Source organism: Apodemus sylvaticus, chromosome 3 (genome assembly GCF_947179515.1).
Source record: "Apodemus sylvaticus chromosome 3, mApoSyl1.1, whole genome shotgun sequence".
NCBI lineage: Eukaryota > Metazoa > Chordata > Mammalia > Rodentia > Muridae > Apodemus > Apodemus sylvaticus.
In genome coordinates, this window is record NC_067474.1 from 165,403,082 (window position 1) to 165,431,077 (window position 27,996).

Consider the following 27,996-nt stretch of genomic DNA (forward strand, 5'->3'; position numbering starts at 1 on the left):
TGGGATTAAAGGCATGTGCCACCACCGCCCGGTTTAGGATGAGGGTCTTAAAGTCCACGCCCACAGTGGCACACCTACTCCAACAGGGCCACACCTTCTAAATAGGGCCCAGCATATACAAACCATGACAAAGGGCTTCTACTCTCTTATAGAGTGCACACAGGTACACACATGAAGGTAAAATAAAATACAGATAGCTCCCACATGCATGTGTACATACATGTACCTGAACACACACATGCGCAGACACACACACACACACACACACACACGCACACGCACACGCACACGGTAGAGGACTGCATTGTGGGGCTGGGGAGACTGTTAAAGTGTTACATAGCAGTGAAGCCCTAAATGTGGATTTCCATCACTCACATAGCAGCTGGATGTAGAGGCAATGCACATCTGTGCATATGCACATCTTTCCGTGTGCATATCTGTGGGTGTGCACATCCATGTGCACATCTGTGCATGTGCACATCAGTGTGTACACACACGTGTGTGTGTGTGTGTGTGTGTGTGTGTGTGTGTGTGTGTGTAGGGAGGGAGGGAGACAGGTGAATCCCCAGAGTTCACTGTCCAGTCAGTACAGTCAACTGTTTCCATGAGAACTCCAAGTACAATGAGAAACACGGTCTCAAAAGATAAGGTAGAGAATGAGAGATCAAGATGCCAGTGCCGAGCTCTAGTCTCCAATGAACAGGTGCCCGGCCGCGAGCATGTGTGTACGCACACACATACACACACATACACACACACACACACACACAGAGAGAGAGAGAAATGCTACTATGAACATCTTCTTTCTTCTCCATTCATGGATGTCTCTCTCAAGAAAAATAAGAGCAGACTAATTTCTGCATCTAACAACATGTAGGTGGCCAACTCGCCAAGCCATCTGCGCAGTGACCGCGCAGGGCAGAGCTGGCTCCACTGTCTCAGAAACGTGGGGTAACATCAAGCCTCCCTGCGTCTGTCTGGAGGTGTGAAAAACTCCCTCCTTTACTTTTCTGTGACTGAATTCCATTCCACAGATGAGTGAGGTGGAGTCCTTTTGTTTGTTTATGAGCGGTTTTTTGCCTACTATCTTTATGTGCACCATGTGCTTGCAATATCAGCAGAGGCCAGAAAATGGCGCTAGGTCCCCTGAAGCTGGAGTTAAGATGCTGTGAGCTGCCATGTGCATGCTGGGAACTGAACACCTGTCCTCTGGGGGAGTGGCCAGAGCTGAGCCGTCTCTCCACCTCAAGGCGGAGCCTTCTCAGATCTGCTGATCACCCCTACTTCTCCTATAAACTGTCAATTTGTTCTTTTTTATGATTTCCTCCTGGGGTTCCTTTTTTAATTTTTAGGATTATTTTACAAAGCACTCCTCCGATTAACATGTTTGGACCTGTGTGAGCCCACGTGCACATGAGTGGAGAGTCAGAGGTCTGTGCGGGATGCTTCCCTCAAGCACTCTCCACTTCCTGAGACTGGACCTCTCTCGGCTGGCCACCGAGTCCCGTGGAGCCTCCCGTCCCTGCTTCCCCAGAACTGTAATTATAGACTGTACCTCTGGGCCTGGCTTTGCCTTTTTATGTGGGCGTTGGGGATGGAGAGCCGCTTGTGCTGTGCAGCCAGCGCCTTCCTGACTGAACCTTCCCAGGCCTCTCATTAAGACAGGAGACCTGAGCCGGATGGTGGTGGCACACACCTTTAATCCCAGCACTTGGGAGGCAGAGGCAGGCGGATTTCTGAGTTCCAGGCCAGCCTGGTCTACAGAGTGAGTTCCAGGACAGCCAGACCTACACAGAGAAACCCTGTCTCGAAACAAACAAACAAACAAACAAACAAACAAACAAAAAAGACAGGCGACCTGAAACACCATGGCCAACAGCAAATTAGGAGGAAAGGGTTTGTTACACTCACAGTTCTGTTCACAACACCTCATCATCATAAGTGGTGAGAGCCAGAACTCCAACAGGGCAGGAGCTGATGTGGAGGCCATGGAGGGCTGTTACTTACTGGCTTGTTCCTCATGGCTTGCTGGGCCTGCTTTTTTATAGAACCCAGGACCATCAGCCCAGGGTGGCTCCACCCACAATGGGCTGGGCCCTCCTCTGTCAATCACCAATTAAGAAAATGTCCTACAGACTTCACTATAGCTGATCTTATGGAAGCATTTTCTCAGTTGAGACTCCCTCCTCCTCCATGACTCTGCCTTGAGTCAAGTTGACTTACAACTTAAAACTGGCGAGCACAGCAAGGTTCACCAGGCACAGACTAGCTGAATACTGAATGTTAGGTGGATCCTGCAATCACAGTCGTGTACTACGTTGCCTAGATCTTTATAATTCTTTAAAATTTATTTATTCGTTCATTTATTTATTATAAGTGAGTACACTGTCGCTGTCTTCAGACACACCAGAAGAGGGCATGGGATCCCATTACGGATGGTTGTGAGCCACCATGTGGTTGCTGGGAATTGAACTCAGGACCTCTGGAAGAGCAGTCAGTGTGCTTATCGGCTGAGCCATCTCTCCAGCCCCCAAGATTTTTATTCTTATCAGTTCTGGGGATTGCTCTCAGATCCATGAACAGGTTAAGGGTCCTGTTATGGAGCTGTGTGCTCCAACCACTGGTATCTTGCTTTGAGACAGGTCTCTCCGTGAGGCCCAGGAGGTTCTCTTACTCAAGACCCACCCTGCTTCTGCCTCCTGAACACCAAGATTGCAGCTTTGCACCACCACAGCTGACCTGTGGAGCACAGGTGTGCACCATGCACCTGACCTGAGATTACAGGTGTGCACCACCACACCTGTCCTGGAATCGTGGGTGTGCACCACCACACCTCACCTGGGATCCACCACACCTGACCTGGGACTACAGGTGTGCACCACCACACCTGTCCTGGAATCATGGGTGTGCACCACCACACCTGACCTGGAATCATGGGTGTGCACCACCACACCTGACCTGGGATCACAGGTGTGCACCACCACACCTGACCTGGGATCACAGGTGCGCACCACCACACCTGACCTGGGATCACGGGTGTGCACCACCACACCTGTCCTGGAATCATGGGTGTGCACCACCACACCTGACCTGGGATCACAGGTGTGCACCACAACACCTGACCTGGGATCACAGGTGTGCACCACCACACCTGACCTGGGATCACAGGTGTGCACCACCACACCTGACCTGGGATCACAGGTGTGCACCACCACACCTGACCTGGCATTGCAGGTGCGCACCATCACACCTGACCTGTGGAGCTCCCTTCTTTGGGGGTGAATTACATATTCTTTCATGACCTGCATTTCTGGAAATCAATACCAGCTTGTCTTTCGTTACGTGATGTGAACAGTACTCTGTGTTTCTAAAGTTGCTACCCTGAACCATCCCATATACCATAAGGTAAGATATATGGTATGTTATATAACATAATTTAATGTTTAAGAAAATTGCTAATTGCCTATGATAAATGTCAATAACTGTGCATTATATAATTATATGTAACAATCGTATCTTACCCTGTATTTCGAGCCTATCAGTCTTCCAACTGCTAGTGTTACGCACCAATGGCGACTATAACCTGAGTCTATTATCTCAGAGTTTCTAGGAGTATACCTGCTGAACTCACTAAATGGAATTGTTCCAAGGAAAAAATGCCCTTGCCAACTGCAGATTATCAACCGTACACCAAAACCCAGGTCCACTCAGAACCTGCGAATATGGCCTTATTTGAAAGGGGAATTTTTTTCAGATTTATTTTATTTTATTTTGAGGACATGTGTGTGCCTAAGTGCGTGTGTGTGTGTGTGTGTGTGTGTGTGTGTGTGTGTGTGTTCCGCATGCATGCAGGTGCTTTCAGAGGCTACGGAGGGCACTGGGTCTCCTGTAACTGAAGTTACAGAAAACTGTTAGCCACCCAAAATGGGTACTGGTCTACAGAATGAGTTCTAGAACAGCCAAAGTTAGGCAATGAGAGACAGAAAGTTCCGGGCCTGGTCTACAGAGTGAGTTCTAGAACAGCCAGAGTTAGGCAATGAGAGACAGAAAGTTCCGGGCCTGGTCTACAGAGTGAGTTCTAGAACAGCCAGAGTTAGGCAGTGAGAGACCCCTGAAAACAGGAAGCTGGTGAAAATGTATTTGAATGAGGGGCCCATGTGCCAGCCTCAGCAAGCAGCAGAACTTGGGAGTTTTGGTCACGAGGTTCTGGCTCTAGAGTCAAGGATACCAGAAAAGGGGTTATGGAGTCTCCACGCAACTAAGGAAAGCCATTGGGCCAGGCTTGTCTCTGCTAAGTCATGCCATGGCTGCTGCTGCTGCTGTCCCAACACTACTGAACTGGACTGCTGGTGTGTTTGTGAAATGTTCGTGAGTGCATAGACTTGCCACTGCTGACCTGTAAACTGCACGCCTGATTTCCTGAAAACACAGATAGGATTTGTCCCACAGAACCATTTCTTTTTTTTTATTTATTTATTTATTTATTTACTTATTATATGTGAGTACACTGTAGCAATCTTCAGACACACCAGAAGAGGGCATCAGATCTCATTACAGGTGGTTGTGAGCCCCCATGTGGTTGCTGGGATTTGAACTCAGGACCTCCGAAAGAACAGGCGGTACTCTTAACCGCTGAGCCATCTCTCCAGCCTCAAAGAACCATTTCTAAACAGGTCCACTCCCCCCTCCCCCCGTATCCTAACCACCTTTCTCTTCCACTACCTCTGTGGTTGGTGGGCCAGAAGAGAAGCCAAAGCATTTAAGAACCGTTATTACAATTAGGGTTGAGAAAATCTAACGTTACAACCCTCCTTCTCCCCAGATCCCTTCCTAGCATTTTTGAGACCATGATGGATGCACGTGTTCTGCATTTTTGCATGGCTCTAGGCATACCACTGAGCTTGTGTACTTGTGTATGTGTGTGTACATCTGTGTCTACATGAGTGTGTGTATGTGTGTGTGCATGTGTGTATCTGTGTCTGCATGTGTATGTGTGTCTGCATATGTGTATGTGTGTATTTGTGTCTGCATGAGTGTGTGTGCATCTGTGTGTATATATATGTGTATATCTGTGTCTGCGTGAGTGTGTGAGTGTGTGTGTGAGTGTGAGTATGTGTACATGTGTGTGTGTGAATTTTAAGATGGAGCTCACTATGTATATCTCTGGTTGTCTTACAACTCACTGGACAGACCAAGCTGGCCTCAAACTCACAGAGATCCCCTACCTCTACCCCCTGAGCCCTGGGATTAAAGGTGTGCACTGTCACACTCAGACCCCAATGTCGTTTTGACATGACGGTTATGATCTTTTTCCATTTGCTATTCTCTGGATTAAAAAAGGCTTAAGAGTGTAGGTCAGGTAGCTCAGTGGGTAAAGATGCTTGTAGCCGGGCTGGAGAGATGGCTCAGCAGTTAAGAGCATCTGACTGCTCTTCCAGAGGACCTGAGTTCAATTCCCAGCACCCACATGGTGGCTCACAACTGTCTGTAATGGGATCTGATGCCCTCTTCTGTGTCTGAAGACAACTACAGTGGACTCACATAAAAATAAATAAATACATCTTTAAAAAAGAAAAAGAAAACCTAGGAAAGAGATCAGGAGTCATAGACACAAGCAGCAACCACAGAATACAGGAGATAAAAGGGAGAATCTCAGGTGCAGAAGATACCATAGAAAAAACATTGACAGTCAAAGAAAATGCAAAACTCAAAAAGCTCCTAACACAAAACATCCAGGAAATCCAGAACACAATGAAAAGACCAAACCTAAGTATAACAGGTATAGAAGAGAGAAAAGATTTACAACTTAAAGGGCCAGTAAATATCTTCAACAAAATTACGGAAGAAAACTTCCCTAGCCTAAAGAAAGAGATGCCCATGAACATACAAGAAGCCTACAGAACTACAAACAGACTGGATCAGAACAGAAAGTCCTCCTGGCACATAGTAATCAAAACACCAAATGCACAAAACAGAGAAAGAATATTAAAAGCAGTAAGGGAAAAAGACCAAGTACCATATAAAGGCAGACCTATCAGAATTACACCAGACTTCTCACCGGAGACAATGAAAGCTAGAAGATCCTGGGAAGACCTCATACAGATCCTAAGAGAACACAAATGCCAGCCCAGGCTACTATACCCAGCAAAACTCTCAATCATCATAGATGGAGAAACCAAGATATTCCATAATAAAAACCAAATGTACACAATATCTTTCCACAAATCCATCCCTACAAAGGATAATAGATGGAAAACTTCAATACAAAGAGGGAAACTACACCCTAGAAAAAGCAAGAAAGTAATCTTTCAACAAACCCAAAAGCAGATAGCCACACAAACGTTAATTCCACCTATAACAACAACAACAAAAAAAAAACAGGAAGTAACAATTACTATTTCTTAATATCACTTAACATCAATGGACTTAATTCCCCAATTTTAAAAAAAATAGACTAACAGACTGCATACATAAACAGGACCCAGTATTTTGCAACATACAGGAAATGCACCTCAGTGTCAAAAACAGACACTACCTAAGAGTAAAGGACTGGAAAACAATTTTCCAAACAAATGGTGCCAAGAAACAAGCTGGAGTAGCCATTCTAATATTGAATGAAATTGACGTTCAACCAAAAGTTATCAAAAAAGATAAGGAAGGACACTTCATACTCATCAAAGGAAAAATCTGTCAAGATGAACTCTCAATTCTGAACATCTATGCTCCAAATGCAAGGGCACCCACATTCATAAAAGAAACTTTACTAAAGCTCAAAGCACACATTGTACTTCACACAATAATAGTGGGAGACTTCAACACCTGGTGCTCTCTCTCTCTCTCTCTCTCTCTCTCTCTGTTTGTTTTTTGTTTGTTTGTTTATTTGAGACAGGGTTTTTCTGTATAGCCCAGGCTGTCATGGAACTCACTCTGTAGACCAGGATGGCCTCAAACTCAGAAATCTGCCTGCCTCTACCTCCCAAGTGCTGAGATTAAAAGTGTGCGCCACCACCACCTGGCTAACACCCAACTCTCATCAGCCAGCTAACACCCGACTCTCATCAATGGACAGATCATGGAAACAAAAACTAAACAGAGACACAGTGAAACTAACAGAAGTGATGGACCAAATGGATCTAACAGATATCAATAGAACATTTCATCCTAAAACAAAAGAATATATCTTCTTCTCAGCACCTCATGGTACCTTCTCCAAAGTGACCATATAATCATCACAAAATAGACCTCAACAGATACAAGAGGAGTGAAATAACCCCATGCATACTTTCAGATCACCACGGAGTAAGGCTGGTCTTCAATAACAATAAAAGCAACAAAAAGTTCACATATACATGGAAGCTGAACAACGCCCTTCTCAATAATAACTTGGTCAAGGAAGAAAGAAAGAAATCAAAGACTTTTTAGAATTTAATGAAAATAAAAGCACAACATACTCAAACTTATGGGACACAATGAAAGTAGTGCTAAGAGGAAAACTCATAGCTCCGAGTGCCTCCAAAAAGAAACTGGAGAGAGCATACACTAGCAGCTTGATAGCACATCTGAAAGCTCTAGAACAAAGAGAAGCAAACACACCCAAGAGGAGTAGATGGCAGGAAATAATCAAACTTGGGCTGAAATTAGCCAAGTAGAAACAAAAAGAACTATACAAAGAATCAACAAAACCAGGAGCTGATTCTTTGAAAAAATCAACAAGATAGATAACTCTATCTTAGCCAGACTAACCAGAGGGCACAGAGACAGTATCCAAATTAATAAAATCAGAAATGAAAAGGGAGATATGACAACAGAAACCGAGGAAATTCAAAAAATCAACAGATCATACTACAAAAGTCTAAACTCAACAAAACTGGAAAATCTGGATGAAATGGACAATTTTCTAGACATATACCAGGTGCCAAAGTTAAATCAGGATCAGATAAGCCATCCAAAAAAAGCCCAGGACCAGATGGGTTTAGTGCAAATTCTATGAAACCTTCAAAGAAGACCTAACACCAATACTCTTCGAACTATTCCACAAAATAGAAACAGAGGGAACACCACCCAACTCATTCTATGAAGCCACAGTTATGTTGATACCAAAACCACACAAAGACCCAACAAAGAAAGAACTTCAGACCAATTTCCCTTATGAATATCGATGCAAAAATACTCGATAAAATTCTTGCCAACCGAATCCAAGAACACATCAAAACAATCATTCACCATGATCAAGTAGGCTTCATCCCAGGGATGCAGGGATGGTTCAATATATGGAAATCCATCAATGGAATCCACTACATAAACAAACTCAAATAAAAAAAACACATGGATATTTTATTAGATACTGAAAAAGCATTTCACAAAATTCAACATCCCTTCATGTTAAAAGTCTTGGAAAGAACAGGAGTTCAAGGCCCATACCTAAACATAGTAAAAGCAATATACAGCAAACTGGTAGCCAACATCAAACTCAATGGAGAGAACTTGAAGCAATCCCACTAAAATCAGGGACTAGACAAGGCTGCTCCTCTCTCCATATCTTTTTAACATAGTACTTGAAGTTCTAGCCAGAGCAATTAGACAACATAAGGAGGTCAAAGGGATACAAATTGGAAAGGAGGAGGTCAAAATATCACTATTTGCAGATGATATACTTAAGTGACACCAAAAATTCCACCAGAGAACTCCTACAGCTGATAAACAACTTCAGCAAAGTGGCTGGATAAAAAATTAAATCAGTAGCCTTCCTATACTCCAAGGATAAATGGGCTGAGAAAGAAATTAGGGAAATGACACCCTTCACAATAGTCACAAACAATATAAAATACCTTGGTGTGACTCTAACCAAACAAGTGAAAGATCTGTACAACAAGAACTTCAAGTCTCTGAAGAAAAAAAAATTGAAGACCTCAGAAGATGAAAAGATCTCCCATGTCCCATGGATTGTCAGGATTAATATAGTAAAAATGCCCATCTTGCCAAAAGCAATCTACAGATTCAATGTGATCCCCATTAAAATTCCAACTCAATCTTCATAGAGGTAGAAAGAGCAATTCTCAAATTCATTTGGAATTACAAAAAACCCAGGATAGTGAAAACTATTCTCAACAATAAAAGAAGTTCTGGGGGAATCACCATCCCTGACCTCAGGATGTACTACAGAGCAATGGTAATTTTAAAACAACCAAAACAAACAAACAATCAAACAACAACAACAACAAAAAACCTTTCTGGTGCTGGGTAGTGATGGCACATGTCTTTAATCCCAGCCATTGGGAGGCAGAGGCAGGCGAATTTCTGAGTTCAAGGCCAGCCTGGCCAAAGAGTGAGTTCCAGGACAGCCAGGGCTATACAGAAAAATCCTGTCTTGAAGGGGAAAAAAAGGTTTCCTGGTATTAGTGCAGTGACAGGCAGGTAGATCAATGGAATAAAATTGAAGACCCAGAAATAAACTCACACTCCCATAGTTACTTGATCTTTGACAAAGGAGCTACAACCATGTAGTGGAAAAAAGAAAGCATTTTCAACAAATGGTGCTGGTTCAACTGGCAGTCACCATATAGAAGGATGCAAATTGATCCATTCTTATCTCCCTGTACAAAGCTCAAGTCCATGTGGATCAAGGGCCTCCACATAAAACCAGATACACTGACTCTAATAGAAGAGAAAGTGGGAAAGAACCTGGAACACATGGGCACAGGGGAAAATTTCCTGATGGCTTATGTTCTAAGATCAAGAATCGACAAATGGGACTTGATAAAATTGTAAAACTTCTGTAAGGCAAAGGACACTGTCAATAGGACAAAACAGCAACCACCAGATTGGGAAAAAATCTTTACCAATCCTACATCCGGTAGGGGGCTAATATCTAATATATACAAAGAACTCAATAAGTTAGACTCCAGAGAACCAAATAACCCTATTAAAAATGGGGAACAGAGCTAAACAGAGAATTCTCAGCTGAGGAAACCCAAATGTCCAAGAAACACATAACAAAATGTTCAACATCCTTAGTCATCAGGGAATTGAAAATCAAAACAACCCCAAGATTCCACCTCATGCCAGTCAGAATGGCTAAGATCAAAAACTCAGGGGACAGCAGATGCTGGTGAGGATGTGGAGAAAGAGGAACACTCCTCCATTGCTGGTGGGATTGCAATCTGGTACAAGCACTCTGGAGAAAATTGCACTACCTAAGGATCCAGCTATACCACTCTTGGGCGTATACCCAGAAGATGCTCCTACATGTAATAAGGACACATGCTCCACTATGTTCATAGCAGCCATATTTATAATAGCCAGAAGCTGGGAAAAACCCAGATGGCCCTCAATAGAGGAATGGATATAGAAAATGTGGTACATTTACACAATGGAATACTACTCAGCTATTAAAAACAATGACCTCAGCCGGGCGGTGGTGGCGCACGCCTGTAATCCCAGCACTCTGGGAGGCAGAGGCAGGCAGATTTCTGAGTTTGAGGCCAGCCTGGTCTACAGAGTGAGTTCCAGGACAACCAGGGCTGTACAGAGAACCCTGTCTCAGGAAAAAAAACAAATCTAAAAAAAAAAAAATGACCTCATGAAATTCACAGGCAAATGGATGGAGCTAGAAAATATCATCCTGAGTGAGGTAATTCAGTCACAAAAGAATACACTTCCCTCTGCAATCACTCATGTATGCCCCTCAGAATAGGGCAAAGAGGGTTATTCCAAGTGGCATAGAGGCTGGAGGGATGGCTCAGTGGTTAGGATCATGTTGATCTTGCAGAGGGCATGGCTCAATTCCTAGAACCCACAAGGCTGCTTACAACCATCTGTAGCTCCAGTCCCAGGGGCTTTACTGCCCTCCTCTGGCCTTTTTGGGGACTACACACATATTATACACAGCCACATACAGGCAAAACTTACACATAAAACTAAAAATAAATCTTGGGACTGGAGAGATGGTTCAGCGGTTAAGAGCAGGGGCTGCTCTTCCAGAAATCATGAGTTCCATTCCCAGCAACCACATGGTGGCTCACAACCATCTATAATAACATCTGGTGGCTTCTGGTGGCCTCCTCTGGTGTGTCTGAAGATAGTGACAGTGTACTTATATACATAAAATAAATAAATCTTTAAAAATAAACAAATAAATCTTAATTAAAAATGTAAAGTGGTACAAAAAGAATAGTAACACAGAATTTAAAAATGAAAAATTTCAAAATCACTTTATTACATCTAAATGCTAAAGGGAAGTTCGGGCTGATTTATAACGTAGATCAAGGTGAATGATTTTCCTTTTTTTGGTGCTGGTTATCAAACCTAAGATCATGACAAGCTCTCTACCGTGCACTGCATCTGCAGACCCCAAATTTAGGTGAATGATTGACAGGGGATTATGGAAGGCTTGATCCTTGCACATCCGTCCAAGTCTTTTCTCTCTCACCCCCATCCCTCCTCTTCTGGCAGATGTAGCTCCACTTCCTCTCATGGATGAGAACTCCCTCCAGGTCAATCAGAGACTTGCCGCAGGCAGCAAGGAGACCCACATTCCAGGATTCCTTAGGAAAGGGGCAGGGTGAGCCCTCGGCCTCGTGTCATCTCCGGCTCAATGATGGTGGACTTTCTTTATTTTCTTCACTTTCCAACCGTGTGGAATACTCTCCTGCTGGTTTTTTGTGTGAGCGGGGTACCTACAGCCTAGAGCACATTGAAGAAAAAGAAGAATTAAGACAGGCACAGAGGCCCATGACTCCGATCCCAGGAGGCAGGCGTGTCTCTGGATTTAAGGCCAGCTTGAGCTACAGAGGAGTTCTAGGACAGCCAGAGGTATGTGGAGGAGCACTGTCCTGAGAGAGGGAGAGAGACAGACAGACAGAGACACAGAGGGAGAGTCAGAGAAAAAGAGACAGACAGAGACAGAGAGACACAGAGACAGAGACACAGAGAGACAAAGATAGAGAGACAGAGACACAGAGAGAAACAAAGTGACAGAGAGACAGAGAGAGAGAGACAGAGACAGTGTAATTACAAATTTCCAGAGATGACTGAGCTGACAAACTGTCATGTCCTACATTGTTTGATCCCGGACCCTGACTATGGCAACAAGGGGACAAAGAAAGGACAGATACACGTACAGGAAACCACCAGGATCAGTAAGTTCCACTCACTCTGACGGAGTGCACCTACTGTGCACAGCCTGGAATCTCCAAGTTTTTCTTACATACAGCGGAGAAGGAGGAGCTAGAGAGTCTCAGTGGGAGGGCATCTCCACAGGGAGCAGAGTCAGGTCGTTACACTGAGGAGGAAGCTGCAAAGCTGGCTTCTGCACACACAGTTGCTCAGACATGCATGTCCTTGCACACAGTGCTAACACTTACACTCAGACCCCAGGAAGGCGTTGGGACTCCTCTGACCCTCGCCTGGGAAGGCTTTGCCTGCGGCCTTGGGCCTGAGGCGTTTGGGTTTTTGACACGGCTGTGCCCGGGTCAAACAACACACGTTCACTTGGGACATCATCCATTCTTTATCCAGTCACCCGAGAATTCCTCAGCTCTCTTAAATAAAGTGCCTGCCTAGCTGAGCATTGGTGGTACATGCCTTGTCCCAGCACTTGGGAGGCAGAGGCAGGCAGATTTCTGAGTTCGAGGCCAGCCTGTTCTACAGAGTGAGTTCCAGGACAGCCAGGGCTACACAGAGAAACCCTGTCTCAAAAACAAAAACAAAAACGAAAACAAAAAACAAACAAAAGAAATGATGACATAAAATGTTATCAGTTAATACATTCAGCCGTGATGGAATCCTGTAGAGCTGTGCGTTGCTGTGGTCGTGCAGCGTGGCTGAGGTGAGCTGCCCACGGCTGTACAGAAATCCGGATCACAAGGAAGAACAGAAGGACATCTGTTCTCAGAGCACTGGCATCAGCACAGGGCCCAGTCATTGAGATCCCATGGGTGGCACTGAGGGGTGAGGTGTCCTGACGCCCAGTGGGAGGTGAGGCAGTTACCTACACCAGGGAGCACCCCAGTCTGGGTGAGTCTGAGGGTCAGCTGGAGAGTCTCCCATGGAAAGAGCTTTTGGGACGTGGGGTGCAAAACTCCAAATGGTATGTGTGCAAGAAGAGTAAAATTATATATATATATATATATATATATACCATTCTTAAATGGTGTTAATATATTAACAATTAACATTATATGATTAATGATTAATGATATAATGATATAATGATATATTAACATATAATTATATAATATCATTAATCATTAATCATTAAATTATAGATATATATATGTTTAAGAATGGTAAAAATTTTTTTCAGGGAAAAATGGGACATGGAAAATCATGGAACAAAAAGACCAATGAATGAGTCTGCGTGAACCACGTGACAGGCGTCTCTCTAAGAATAGGAATCGCCACAGCCAGAGCTGGGAACCCGGCAGGGCAGGCGCTGTCACTAATCTGTTAGACGCGTTCTGGGAAACAGCACAAGAGGGAATAATAAATGAGCCGGAAGTAAGATGGGAGGGGCTAAGATGGGCCTTAATGTGTAGGGTAAAGGGTAGAAGTGTGATCTGTGAAGCGGTCTGAGAGTCGTTCGTGATACAGAGGAAGGCAGGTGCAGGCTCCCGGGAAATGACCGCACACGGACCTACACTCAGATGAGAGTTTTCGGATTATCTCTTTGCCAGTTTCTCCCACCCACTCTCAAGACCAGGGAGGCTGCAGGGAGACTGTGTTCTTCTCCCGCCCTGCCCACATCGACCCATGTGAGCATCCCCGCCTTGAATTCCCCTCTGCCAACATGGGTCCAGGCAGAAGAGGAACGAGCACTGAGCTCGCAAATCTAAGGAAGGAATTAAGAGTCGATGCACTCACATTCACCAGAGGAGTATTGGAAATTGGCTTCCACCGTCCTGTTGTAGAGGGGCTGTGTGTGGCGGTAACCATTTTGAATGGTCTTGTTGTTGTAATCCACGACAGAATTTTCTATGGTCACAGCCTGCAGACAACATAAAGGGAGTTGGTTATGAGGTGGAAAGCACCGGAGAACGTGAAAGCATTTAGTTGGTCATAAACCATAAGCAAATGTCAAGTAGATCTGTTCTGAGCGATCTACCTCACCATCCATCCATCCATCTGTCTGTCCGTCCACCTTCCCAGCAAACGTCTCCACAGTCTCCCTTCCACATTTTATGTTAGTATTTGGTTAACGAAACAAAAGCAATCAGTAACAGAAATATATTGAGGTCAGCTCAGTGTTTTTTCTAAAATATATTCTGTCTACATCTTTGAGAAGTGTTTTTGTTTTGTTTTGTTGTTTTTTGTTTTCTTCTGTATGAGAAAGTCTGGATTCTCCAGTCATTTTCCTCCCTCTAAGATTTTGAGTCCTGGCCTAGAAAGAGAGATCAATGGTTAAGAGCACTGAATGCTCTTCCAGAGGTCCTGAGTTCAAATCCCAGCAACCACATGGTGGCTCACAACCATCCATAAAGAGATCTGACTCGCTCTTCTGAAGTGTTTGAAGACCCAACTTTTAAAAAAGAGAGAGAGGACCAGGCAGTGGGGGCACACACCTTTAATCCCAGCACTTGGGAGGCAAAGGCAGGTGGATTTCTGAGTTCGAGGCCAGCCTGGTCTACAGAGTGAGTTCCAGGACAGCCACAGCTACAAAGAGAAACCTGTCTCAAAACAAGCAAACAAACAAACAAAAAAACCAACCGAGAGAGAGAGAGAGAACGAGATTTTGAGTCCCCTGCCCTCTCTCTATGGCTAACTTGATTAATAATAATAATAAATAATTTTATTTTCTTAGACAGTGTCTCACTACATAGCCCTGGCTAGTCTAGAACTCACTATGTAGAGCAGGCTAACCTCGAACTCCCCAAATTCTGCCTGCCTCTGCTTCCCAGGTGCTACAACCAAAGCCATATACCCCACACCCAACTGAGCCTCCCCTGGGATTGGCGGCATCTGCTAGGTCTGTCTGCTCCTCCTTCATCTCTCTTAGACACTGTGCATTTCCACCCGTGTTCCTCTTTGTGCCACAGTTAGACTGTCTTCCTGCCTCGGTCTTCCAACTCATTAGTTACCTCTTGAATTAAATCTAATGTGCTGTTGAACCCAGCCATTCAGTCGGGAATTGTGCTTGACAAAATTTCATTTCACCAGGTGGGGGTGGGGGCAATGCTTCTAATCCCCAGCCCTCAGGAGGCAGAGGAAGGAGGATCTCTGCGAGATCATGCCAGCCTCATCTACAGAGTGAGTTCCAGGACAGACCGGGCTACACAGAGAAACTCATACACACACACACACACACACACACACACACACACACACACGGACAATTATGTGTATATTTTAATGTGTGTGTGTGTGTGTGTGTGTGTGTGTATACATCAGACACTGTTACATTTTGTCTAGTGATTCCCCTGTCTGAAGTCTTTGTAACTCTGACTCTGATAATCCTTTTTTTTGGTTTTTTGGATTTGGTTTTTTTTGTTTGTTTGTTTGTTTTTTGTTTTTGAGATAGGGTTTCTCTGTATAGCCCTGGCTGTCCTAGAACTCACCAGGCTGGCCTCGAACTCAGAAATCCACCTGCTTCTGCCTCCCAGAGTGCTGGGATTACAGGCATGGGCTACTACCGCCTAGCAATAATCCTCTTTCACACCGTTTTTTTCCTTGTGTGTTTTGGGATTTCTCCCCCACAGTGGTAGGAATTGAATCTGAGGCCTTGTTATTCTAGGCAAGTGTTCTTAAAACCAACCTATAATCTGAGCTTTTTTTTTTTTTAAAAAAAACAACTCTTCTTTTGTAGGCCAGGCCAGCCTAGAACTTACTGTGTGTGTGTCCAAGACTGGCCTAGAGCTCTCAAACCTCCTGCCTCAGCCTTTGCTGAGGTAACACATGAACAAGCCCAGGCTTGCTTCTTTCTAATGACGCCACTTGTTGGATCCTTCCAGAGAGAAGTGGCACATGCTAGGTCTCTTATCTGGGGGCACTTCCAGAATTTTCGTGTAGAAGGGTCCTTGCTTAATAGAAGCCTTTTCCATCATTTTCTTGGAGAAGAGAAATAATATTTAAGAGAAAAAATTTTGGTTTCTGGGGGAAAATATCAGTCTAAGGAACTATTAAAGTCGCCTCGTAGCGTCAGCAGTGCTTACAGTATACTCAGTTCCACAAGTGTGTACTGTGTGTGGTACGGCTGTTCACTAAAGTCAAGAGAATTCAGAGCTGGGCGTGGCGGCTCTTGCCTGTAATCTGAACATTCAGGAAGCTGAAGCAGGAGGATGGTCATGACTCTGGGTTATAAAATCCTTCAGAAGGATGCAGAGGAGGTGGCAGGGGTGGGGAGGAGAAGAGATGGAGGGAGAGAGGGACGGAAGGAGGGGAAGGGAGGGAGGGAAAGAGGGGAAGGGAGGGAGGGAAAGAGGGACGGAAGGAGGGGAAGGGAGGGAGGGAGGAAATGAAGGGGAGGGAGGGAGGGAAAGAGGGAGAGGAAGGGAGGGAGGGAGGGAGAGGGAGGTTGGTTGATTGATTCCTTCATGTACCTAGATGTTTTATCATTCTGAAAGACAATCTAAGAACAGTTCTCCTCAGAAGAGTGAATATAGGGTTGGAGAAATGATTCAGTGGTTAAGAACACTCGTTGCTCTTGTAGACCTAAGTTTGGTTCCCAGCACCCACACCGCAGTTTAGAAGTACCTCTAACTCTAATTCTAAGAGTTCTGATGGGGCTGAAGAGATGACTCAGCGGTTAAGAGCACCGACTGCTCTTCGGGAGGTCCTGAGTTCAAATTCCAGCAACCACATGGTGGCTCACAACCATCCGTAAAAGAGATCTGACTCCCTCTTCTGGTGTGTCTGAAAAGCAGCTACAGTGTACTTACATATAATAAATAAATAAATCTTTAAAAAAAAAAGAGAGAGAGTTCTGATGGCCTCTTCTGACCTCCACAAGCTCCTGCATACACACGATACACAAATATACACTCCAGTGCAACAGACATACACTCAGGTGCACACACACACACACACAATACACACAAAGTTAACAATTTTTTTAAGACTATAAAGCTGTGGTTTTACCACAACAAAGAGCAGAAACAGTCCTTGGCCTAGGACACGAGGATGTAGGCCACACAGGACCTAGGACGGGGCTTAGCCAGGTCGGCTTGAGAGCATCTGTCCTCAGCCTGCGCCTTCCCTTCCCCATGGATCCGACTCCAGAGCTTTTACTATGTTAAATCAAAGCTCCTCCTCCTCGGAGCAGCAGGCGCCATTCGCACCCATCCCTGCCTTGACGGCTGAAGGTCACCCACAGTTCCGAGTGGGTGGGAGTGGGGTTGATATTGGCCTTGGCTGGTTTTATATGAACTTGCCACAAGTTAGAGTCATCTCAAATGCGGGAACCTCAGCTGGGAAAATGCCTCCATGAAATCCAGCTCTACAGCGGTTTCTTAATTAGTAACTGGTGGGGGAGGGCCCAGCCTGGTGGGTGGTCCCGTCCTGAGCTGTTGGCCCTGGGTTCTGTAAGAGAGCAAGGCAGCCAGCAGCACCCCTCCATGGCCTCTGCTTCAGCTCCTGCCTCCAGGAACCTGCCTTGTTTGAGTTCCGGTCCTGACTTCCTTTGAGGACAAACAGTGCTATGGAAACGTGACCCAAATAAACCCTTTCCTAGCCCATTTCTTTGGTCGCGGTGTTTTGCACAGAAACCCTGACTAAGAGTATCGGAGTCTGTGTGTGGCTTATTTCAGTGAGTCATGTGGGCTTCTGGGAGTGTCCTTACTACCCAGGCAGCCGAGAGAAGGCTTTGGGGAGTGGAGCTGTTGTTACCTGGACCTTGGAGATAAAGACGTAATCACGGAAGATAAACCACTTGACGTTCTCCGTGCAGGGGGGCGTGGTGAGCGAGCCTGGGTAGGTGTAATACTGGCCGATGTCCTCAGGCATCAGGTTCCGAATGTTAATGTTTTTCAGAGTGGTGGTTTGTCCTAAGAGAAAAGACAAAGAGTGAAGGAGAGTGGAGCCCTGTTACCCTGCAGGGACTCAGGAGTGTTCTAGTCGGCTGACCTAAGCCGCAGAACAAAGAGGCTGATGGCTGAAAAGCTGTCCCCTGGCTTTACCACTCTGTGGATGGGTAGGCAGCAGAGAGCTGGGCCTGGTGGGGCACACTGTAATCCTAGCGCTTGGGAGAGTGAGACCCAAACCTGTCCCTGAGTTCAAAGCCAGCCTGGGCTTTTTTTTTTTTAAAGATTTATTTACTTATTTTATGTATATGAGTACACTGCAGCTGTACAGATGGTTGTGAGCCATCATGTGGTTGCTGGGAATTGAACTCAGGACCTCTGGCCCAAAGATTTATTTATTGTTATATCTAAGTATACTGTGGCTGTCTTCAGACACACCAGAAGAGGGAGATAGATCTCATTATCTATCCGCCTTCCTCTGCCTCTCAAAGTGCTGGGATTACAGGCGTGCGCCACCACTGCCCGGCTAAATAAATCTTTAAAATAAACAAATAAAGTGTATGAGTATTTTTGTATGTATGTATGTATGTATGTACGTATGTATACCATGTGTATGCATGGTGCCCAAAGGGGTCAGAAACTGTCTTCAGATCCCCTAAAACAGGAGTTACAGACAGTTGCGAGCTGCTATCTAGGTGCCGGAAATCAAACTGAGGTCTTCTTTGAGAGTATCGAGTTCTCTTAACAACTGAGCATGAAGGCTCTGGGCTCTGGGAGCGTGTCAGAGCACAATGGCAAACCCCGCTACACCTTTTTGTTGTTGTTGTTGTTTTTGGAGACAGGGTTTCTCTGTGTAGCCCTGGCTGTCCTGGAACTCACTCTGTAGACCAGGCTGGCCTCAGACTCAGAAATCCACCTGCCTCTGCCTCCCAAGTGCTGGGATTAAAGGCGTGTGCCACCACCGCCTGGCAAAGGACCTGATTCTAACTAGTACATGGGGAGAGGACAGGGCACAAGAACTTATGCATGGTTTCCTCAGAGGTGTGCTTCCCTCCTAAACCTGCAGCAGAAAGGGCCGGGACAAGGCCCTCAGTCTGAGACACTGCTCCTCTCTGGAGGGCTGCGGCTTTCCGACTCATGCCACGCCCCTCCTGTGGGCGTTCCTCACCTGGATACTTGATGTTTTTCAGCTCAGAAATGAAGGTGCTGTAGTACGTATTTTCGTCGTACTCCTTAACCTGGGGAGAAGCACAGAGCGCTCACCACGCGGGAGAACTTGGCCCACTACCCCCCCACACCAGCTGGTTGATTTCCCAGCTGAGCAAAATACACGCAGGTAGCCGGGTTCAGCAGTCCTAGTGGGAGACATGATGGCTGCTCCCTGCTCCCCACCTGCCCTCATCTCTATCCTCAGGGCTCCTCACAGACATGATGCCACAAGAAGCTCCTGTAACGCTATTGCTACAACACTCTTTTGCATGAATGTTGATTTCGTTGACTTATTTTAATGTGTATCAGAGTTTGCCTGTGTGGCTGTGCGGGCACCATCTGCATGCAGTGCCCATGGAATCCAGAAGAGGGCACTAGACCCACTGGAACTGGAGTCACAGTAGGTTGCAAGCTATTCTAAGGGTGCGATTATCAGTAAGGGCAGGAGGCACCCTTAACTGTTGAGCCATCTCTCCAGCCCTGATTTTTTTAAGAAGAAAATAAAAGTTGTTGTTGTTTCCCCCTGTTGATTTGGTTGGTTTAGGTCTGATTTTGTTTTAGTTTGGGTTTGGTTTGGTTTTGGTTGTTTGAGACAGGGTTTCTCTGTGTAGCCCTTGCTGTCCCGGAACTCACTATGTAGACCCAGGCTGACCTCCAACTTGAGAAACCTGCCTTCCTTTGCCTTCTAAGTGCTGGGACTAAAGGTGTGTACCACAATTGACTGACTTAATTTTGGGGTTTGTGTGTGTGTGTGTTGTTTTGTTTTTTAAAGATTTGTTTATTTATTTATTTATTTAATGTGTATGAGTACACTGTAGCTGCCTGCTATAGACACCCCAGAAGAGGGCGTCAGATATCATTACGGATGGTTCTGAGTCACCATGTTGCTGGGAATTGAACTCAGGACCTTCGGAAGCACAGCCAGTGCTTTTAATTTTGTCTCCAGCCCTTGTTTTTGTTTTTTTAAGACGGGGTCTGAGATCTGCAGCAATCTGATACTGTTTCCATCTGATACTGTTTCCAAGTGCTGGGTGACAGACTCCTGGGGCCTGTTCTGTTGGTTTTTTTTTTTTTTTCCTCTCTCCTTCATATAGTTTAAGTGAATTATTCATGCTAGTCTCCTGATTTCTTCTTTTAACTTTGTTATTATGGTGTGTTTGAATGAGGGGTCATGACTGTGGCATGCACGTATCGGGGTCAGAGTACAACTGTGTGGAATCGGTTCTCTCTTATGCAGGTTCCAGGGATTGAATTTAGGTCGCCATGCTCTAACAGCAACGGACTCTGCCCACGAGGCGATCTCGGCTGCTCTTACTTCTGCCTTCTGTTATCTGTGTGTGTGCACACATGTGCGCATGTGCCACCACGCCTGGCCTTTCATGTGGGTGCTGGGGATGGAACTCGGGTCCTCAGGTTTGCACAGAAAGCACTGACTTTCTAGCACCCCAGTTCCTGTGTCTCCCTGTTTCTTAGCAAGGGAAACTTTTTTTTTGAACATATCAGATGGTATATGCTAGCAATTCTGATTCTGATCTTCTAAAATTGCCCTAGGGTGTTTTCTTATTTGTACTGTGTGGGCTTGCTTAGGTACTTGCCTGTTTAATCTGCAGAATGTGCCTCCCCAGCAGCACAGAGCAGGTAATGTCGCTGCTAAGCTTGATGCTTCTAGATTTTAAACTTTACCTACCTACCTACCTATCTATCTATCTATCTATCTATCTATCTATCTATCTATGTATCTATCTATGTATCTATCTATCTATCTATGTATCTATCTATGTATGTATCTATATATCTATGTATCTATCTATCTATGTATCTATCTATCTCTCTATGTATCTATGTATCTATGTATCTATCTATGTATCTATGTATGTATGTATGTATGTATCTATCTATCTATCTATCTATCTATCTATTATTTGATGCCTCCCTTTTTACTTCAGGTTGTCCTAGAACTCACTGTGTATTCCAGGCAGGCTTTGAACTCACGACAATCTTAGCTCAGCCTCCCAAGTGCTGCAAATACATGTGTTACACCTGACTCTGCTCAGTTTCTAACTCTCTCTCTCTCTCTCTCTCTCTCTCTCTCTCTCTCTCTCTCTCTCTCTCTCTCTCTCTCTCTCTCTGACAGGGTCTCACTGTTGCCCTGGATAGCTTAGATCTCTAAGTAGGCAAGACTGGCTTCAAACTGGGATGAAACGCAGGTATTACCAAACTTAGCTCTCTTTTTGGTTTCTTGAGACTGGGTTTTGGGTTTTTGTTGTTTTAGGCAGCCCTGGCTGTAGTAGAACTCACTCTGTAGACCAGACTGGTCCTGATGTCACAGAGCTCCACCTGTCTCCTGAGGGCTGGGGATAAAGGTGTGTGCTACTACCCGGCCATACATGGCTGTTAAATCTCACTTTTCTTGACTCGCTGGAGTGCCCAGGGACAGTTGTAGTTCCGTGGTCACAGTGAACTGGAGGTCATGCTCAAACCCCACAAGTTTGTGGCTTGCCTTTCTACAGACCTCTCTGTGAGAAACTCAGCACACACCCATGTATGTAGCTCCTGTAGCCTGCATTACCTCCCGGCTCCTCTGAGCGTTTGCCCGGTAAAGATCTGATTGACTGCTACCGCAGTCTCTGGACTGCACCCCCCACCCCACCCCCCACCCCCGGCTGCTCTGTCGGTGAGTTCTCTGTGTTTGCTGGCCATTTGATCACATGTTATTTCGCTGACAGTGGGGCTTCAACCATAACTTGTTCTCTAGGCCAGCCTCATCCTGAAGAAACTTCCTGGCTGACCTCAGTAGGGGTGGGGACCAAAAGAACCCCGGGCAAATGTCTTCTAGAACTCATGCTTTGCAGAAATTCTACCCTATTTGGTGAATAAATGTCTTAATGTATTATTTGCCTCGACTTCATGCTGAAATGGTGGGAAGAGGTTTGGGTGGGTTTTTTATTTTGCTTTTGTTTTTAAATCTTGGTTTGCTATGTTTTGGTTGAGACAAGATCTTACTGTCTAGCCCAGGCTGACTTTGAACCTGCGATCCTCTGCCTCGGCCACCTGAATGCTAGGATTACGGGTCTACACTACCACGACCAGCTTCGTGTTTTGAGATACTATGGAAACAACTGGGTGTTTCATTTTGCTTATAACTTTATCCAGATTTACATTAAGTTTTTGAGAGTTAGAATCCTGACTGCTCTGAATTTGTTTTTTTTTAGATTTTTTTTATATGTATGGGTGTTTTATCTGCATGTATGCCCGAATACCATGTGCAAGCCTGGTGCCCTCAGAGGCCGGGGATCTCCTAGACCTGGTTGTGTGAATTGCCATGTGATTGCTAAGCCTGGGTCCTCGGGGAGAACAGCCACAACTCTTAATCATGGAACATCTCTCCAGCCCAGATTCCTGTCGGCTTCAAAGGACCTATCCCTAAGTCTATTGTGTGGACTCTCTCTCTCTCTCTCTCTCTCTCTCTCTCTCTCTCTCTCTCTCTCTCTCTCTGGTTTTTTGAGACAGGGTTTCTCTGTGTAGCCCTGGTTGTCCTGGAACTCACTCTGTAGACCAGGCTGGCCTCCAACTCTGAAATCAGCCTGCCCTGTCTCCCAAGTGCTGGGATCAAAGGTGTGCACCACCACTGCCTGGCTTCATGTAGACTTTCTTAGAATCCATCTGGCTGGTTTTACCTAGCCCATTAGACCAGCCTGTCTAGTGAGCCCTTCTGGGACTACAGGCCTTTTAAATCATCTTAGTACCCAGGGCCATGTGGTTCGTAACACAAAAGTGACCAAGGGCTGGAGAAATGCTCAGCCTTCCACTGGGAAGTTTTCCCAGGAATGCTGAGCTCAGGACGGGATGGAGGGAGAAAAATGAAGAAGACGTGTCATTCAGACCGCATACCTCATTTGGATTTGAGAGCATAGCCTAAGTACAGACACGCATGCATCATTCCCGTTATAGCCTGAATGCAGACAGGCATGCGTAGTTGCAGCCATCGCCTGAGTGCAGACACGCATGCGTAGTTCCAGCCTACCTTGACCAAGATCGCTACCACTGCCAAGCCGTCTTCTTTGTCCTTGGCTTCCTCATAGCTCCCGTACTTCTTATTGTAGTGAACGATGTGAATCTGCGAGTGAGAAAAAGTAGGTCGAGGGTAGTTCATCTGGACTTCAAACACTCAAAGATTCTAAAGAGAGAGGAAATGTGAGATGCTCGCTCCAGCAGAGGTCTCAGGCTAAGCCACGCACACAGCTCTGGCCTCTCTCCTTCTGTGCAGGCTACAAGTCCCACCTGCCAGGACCAGAAACTCTTCTGAGAATAAAAAGAGGGTGCGTGGGATTCTGGAAGGTTGTGGCCCTAGTTTGCCTTGATTCAAACTCTCTCCGCCAGAGACTGGATTCTATGAGTCCTCTATGCGATCCTCGGGCCTCTAGAGGGGTTTAAGGAGAGGGCAAGCAATGATCTCCCCTCCCTCAGGAAGCCACTGGAATCTACAGTAGGCCTGGAAACCAGCCCAAGGATGGATGCAGGCCAGAGAGGTGCCCTAAAAACGCTAACACACAAATTCAGCAGAAACAGGAGGGCCTACCTCAGTGCAGACAAGAGACTCCTGCCGTGCTGTGAGTTCTACGGAGACTCTGTTTACACCACACACACACACACACACACACACCCCACAATGCAATGACACAGAGACATTCCCGAAGGAACCAAAAATAAATTCGACCACAGGGTGACTGGACCATCACCACCGCTCAGAATCATATTGGTTATTGTTATAAAAATAGCCAATATTGCTGGGCGGTGGTGGCGCACGCCTGTAATCCCAGCACTCTGGGAGGCAGAGGTAGGTGGATTTCTGAGTTCGAGGCCAGCCTGGTCTACAGCGTGAGTTCCAGGACAGCCAGGGCTACACAGAGAAACCCTGTCTGGAAAACCAAAAAAAATATATATTCAAATTGGCTATTTTAAAAAGAAAGGTCAAGCTGGAGAGATGGCTCAGTTGGTAAAAGCACTTGCTGTCGAGCACAGGGAACTGAGTTCGATTCCCAGCACCCACAAAGGAAAACTGGGCACAGTATTGCATAATCTCTGAGACTGTGGCAATAGCACCCCTGGGGCCCGATGGCCAGCTGATGGGTGAGATCCAGGCTCAGAGAGAGAGTGTGTGATAGAGGAAGGCAGCAGCAACCCCCGGCCTCCACACGTATGCATACATATGTGCGTGCACACTCACACGCATGTGCACATACATGACACCTAGATAACACAAGCATGCAGACACTGGAGCTTGAAGGGAAGGGGACCCTGTGAGGGGTTCGTCACATACCTCCATCATACTCCTGATCCCATCAATGGTGTGTTCGGAGCCACTGATTTCTGAGTTCCCGCCCCAGTGGCAGTGCATCTGCTCTGCGGCGTACACAGTGCCGTCAGAGTCTGTCATGTGCATGGTGTGCGGCAGGGTGAGCTCCACTGCAGGAGAGAACACGGCACTCAGATTTCCCGTAAGGAGCTCTGTGGTCATCCCCTACCACGCACTTGAGGCAACCCAAGGTGTTATTGATGGATCAGAGCATTGTCCCCAAAGGGAAGATGGCCCTGGAGCACCTGTGGTGCACAGAGCGAGCCAAGATGGGTTCCAGGACACCTCTCTGTCGAGAACCAACCGGTCAGGGGCAGGACTATGGAGCACGAGGTGCAGCTTTTTGATCTTAGAAAGTGGAAACTCTCAGAAAAAAATATTGCCCAAAGTACATGCCTATACTCCCAGCACTTGGAGGAGGCTGAGGCAGGAGGATTGCTAGTTTGAGGCATGGCTTCATGGCTTTTGCCCATGCAGCCCACAGAAGTGCCAGCTCTGCTGGGGTCTGAGACAGCACCAGGCTGGGCTCCAGCACTCCCATTTTGTGGACAAGAAAACTGACCCCGGGGATGGGAAGACTCAGTATCTTATTGTGCCTTGGGCCGGGGCAGAGCTGGGCTGAGAACCGTACATCTGCATCTCCATCCACACACCGCCATGGTGTGGCTCAGCCTGTCCTCAGAAGACAAGAAACCAAGATGCACAGCCAGCCAGGACCTGCACTCTTGCTTAGGTCTTAATTTGACTGAGATTCTAACCCTGAAATGGGAGGCCTTTGCCAGAGGAAAAATAAATGTGTCCTCCTGCCACATGCCCCCAGACTTCCCACAGGGGCATTACTCGGGTCAAATGTCAGCAGACATCCATCCCACTGGCTCAGACCTTTAAACGGTGTTGTCTCTCAGAATGAGCCACCCGAGAGCAACACTGGGTAGCGACCCCAGGGACTGAGAAGGAAAAGATGTGAGGGTCGGGCCCAGTGTGGTCTCAGCACTTGGGAAACAGAGATGAACAATCGGAACTTCAGGACCGTCTCCCTGCTTCTGCATTTGGAGGCTAGCCTGGGCTCCAGGACACCCCATTTTAAAACAAACAAAAAAGGCATAATTTAAGAGCTGAGACTACAGCTCAGTTACTGAGTGTCTGCCGCACAGACACAAGGCCAGGTCGCCAGCATAGGATGAAAGAAAGGGTCTTTGATATTATATCTCTGCAATCTCAGGATGCTGAGGCAGGAGGATCATGAGTTCTTGGCTAGCCTTGGCTACAAACTGAGGCCCTGTCTCAAAAAAAAAAAAAATGAGATCAGCTGGATGGATTGGCAGATAAAAGAAGCTGACTTTTAAGCCTGGCACCCTGACTTCGGTCCTCTGACCTCTGTGGTATGTGCACATACACAGATCACACATGCAGTCACGGCGAGTCAAAAGTACTGTTTAAAAGGATCTGATCTGGAACTATGAAAACAATATCTGACCTGCTGCCAAGGTCTTCTTATTAAAAGCCACCCAAATGCCTACAGGGCCACTGAGATGACTCTTAGGCAGAGCAGGACTGATGGGGGTCCCTTCCCATGTCTCTCTCTCTCTCTCTCTCTCTCTCTCTCTCTCATTTAAACTTTTTGTTTTGTTTTTGTTTTGTTATGGTTTTGGTTTGGTTTGGTTTGGTTTTCTGAGACAGGGTTTCTCTGTGTAGTCCTGGCTGTCCTGAAACTCACTCTGTAGACAAGGCTGGCCTCGAACTCAGAAATCCACCTGTCTCTGCCTCCCAAGTGCTGGGATTAGAGGCGTGCGCCACCACCGCCTGGCTTCATTTAAGTGTTTTTAAAGCTGGTCGTGAATGCATATGTTTCCTTAAAGAGCAAGCATTCATATTTGAAACGTTTTTTCTTCCCAAACTGTACCAGGGAGTTGGGAGCCTGTGACTGGGTGGACATAACCTACTAACCCAGTAACTCAGTAGTAGTTAGTAACTGAGTTAGTAGTAACTAACCTACTAACTCAGAGGTGGGAACGGCCCCCTTGCAGAACACAGGCTTACTGTTTAGAGCCTTAAAAAAATGTACATTCTCAAGAGTTGAAGAGAGCTGAAAGGATGAAACTGCAGCACAAGCGCTGCTCAGAGTTGGTGGGAGCCAGGAACCTAGACGCCACAGAGCTTCGGACAAACAGACAGTTGTCACCACAGGAGCAACGAGAGAGGTCCTGGCAATTACCATTCCCAGAGCGCAGCTTCTAGGAGACAGGCTGTCCCCATCTGGCCATGCCACTGATAGGCCTGCTCAGGCAGCTAAGAAAGGAGCTGTCCTGGGTTTTGTTATTGTTGTCCTTTAGTGTTTGTTTGTTTGTTGTTTGTTTGTTTTTTGAGCTGGTAATTGTGCTGTTGAAAAGCTCAGGCCCAGGGCAGGAGAGATGGCTCAGTGGTTAAGAGCACCAACTGCTCTTTCGGAGGTCCCGAGTTCAAATCCCAGCAACCACATGGTGGCTCACAATCATCTGTAATGAGATCCAATGCCCTCTTCTGGTGTGTCTGAAGATGGCTACAGAGCACTCACATTCATAAAATAGGAAAATTAATCTTAAAAAAAAAAAAGTTAAAAAAAAAAAGCAAAGAGAAGCTCAGTTCGTATCTCTCCGTCCCCAGTTCCACTGACTAAAGTTTCCAGATTCTGAAAATGGCTTCACCTTGTGAAAGCATTTGCTCCCTTTGTGAGGAGTGACGATTTAACCAGTGTCTCGCCAGATGTTTGCCGTCCTCAGGTGACCGCCCATGGGGCTGAGGTAGAGCGCTTGACCAGCATGCACTGGACCCTGGGTTTGATCCTCAGCTCGACACAAACCGTGGTAATACACCCCATAACCCCAGCTCTCAGGAAGCGCAAGTGGGGAAGTCAGGAGCTCAGTCAGGGTCGTTCTTTACCAAAGTCAGCCTGGGTTGTCTTTAAAAGGAGGAACATTGACAAGTAGAGCTAGCCCTCCCCCGGGTATGCCCAGCAGGAGAGGAGCTCCTGCGGTAGCTGTCCTACCTCAGCCCTAGGAAACTGGGTCTCTGTGCATGCTGCTCCTGACACGCATGCGCACTCCCGGTTTCTCATGCCGACCGCCAGCCCCACGGGTACCGCCTACCTGTGTGCCCGTTGTTAACCACCGGGAGGTCCAGGTTCTCATCATAGTTCACCATGAGCAGGGGCTTCAAATAGCTATTGTAATGCACATTCCTCCTCTTCACGTCGATAGGCGACTGCCTTGCCCCGCCACAGTCAGGGTACTTCTCAGGCCACTGATCTTCTCCCACGCCGTCCTCCCCTGCAATAGGAGAGTGAGGCCCAACTCAGAGCTGCCCCACTGAGCCTTCTTCTCTGAGGCTTCTCAGCAGGCTGGGGTCAGAGGCTTCTGGGTGGATGACCCATGGGGCAGCCTTCTGCAAACAGAAACGGGGCTTCCCGGAGGCAGGCTGGGAAAGCTCTAAACTAAGCCCAGG

At 46.3% G+C, this 27,996-nt stretch overlaps 1 protein-coding gene across 1 annotated transcript; it reads right to left on the reverse strand.

Moving 5' to 3' along the window:
* Window positions 1-11,183: 11,183 nt before the first annotated feature.
* On the reverse strand, window positions 11,184-27,920 carry Ca6 (carbonic anhydrase 6). The gene is made up of 7 exons (XM_052175759.1): window positions 27,642-27,920; window positions 24,481-24,626; window positions 23,185-23,277; window positions 19,120-19,189; window positions 17,818-17,975; window positions 13,861-13,984; window positions 11,184-11,682 (listed from the first exon to the last, which is right to left on the reverse strand). The coding sequence occupies exons 1-7, from the start codon at window positions 27,694-27,696 to the stop codon at window positions 11,591-11,593; spliced, it is 738 nt and encodes a 245-aa protein (XP_052031719.1). The 5' UTR covers window positions 27,697-27,920; the 3' UTR covers window positions 11,184-11,590.
* Between the last annotated feature and the right edge of the window lie 76 nt (window positions 27,921-27,996).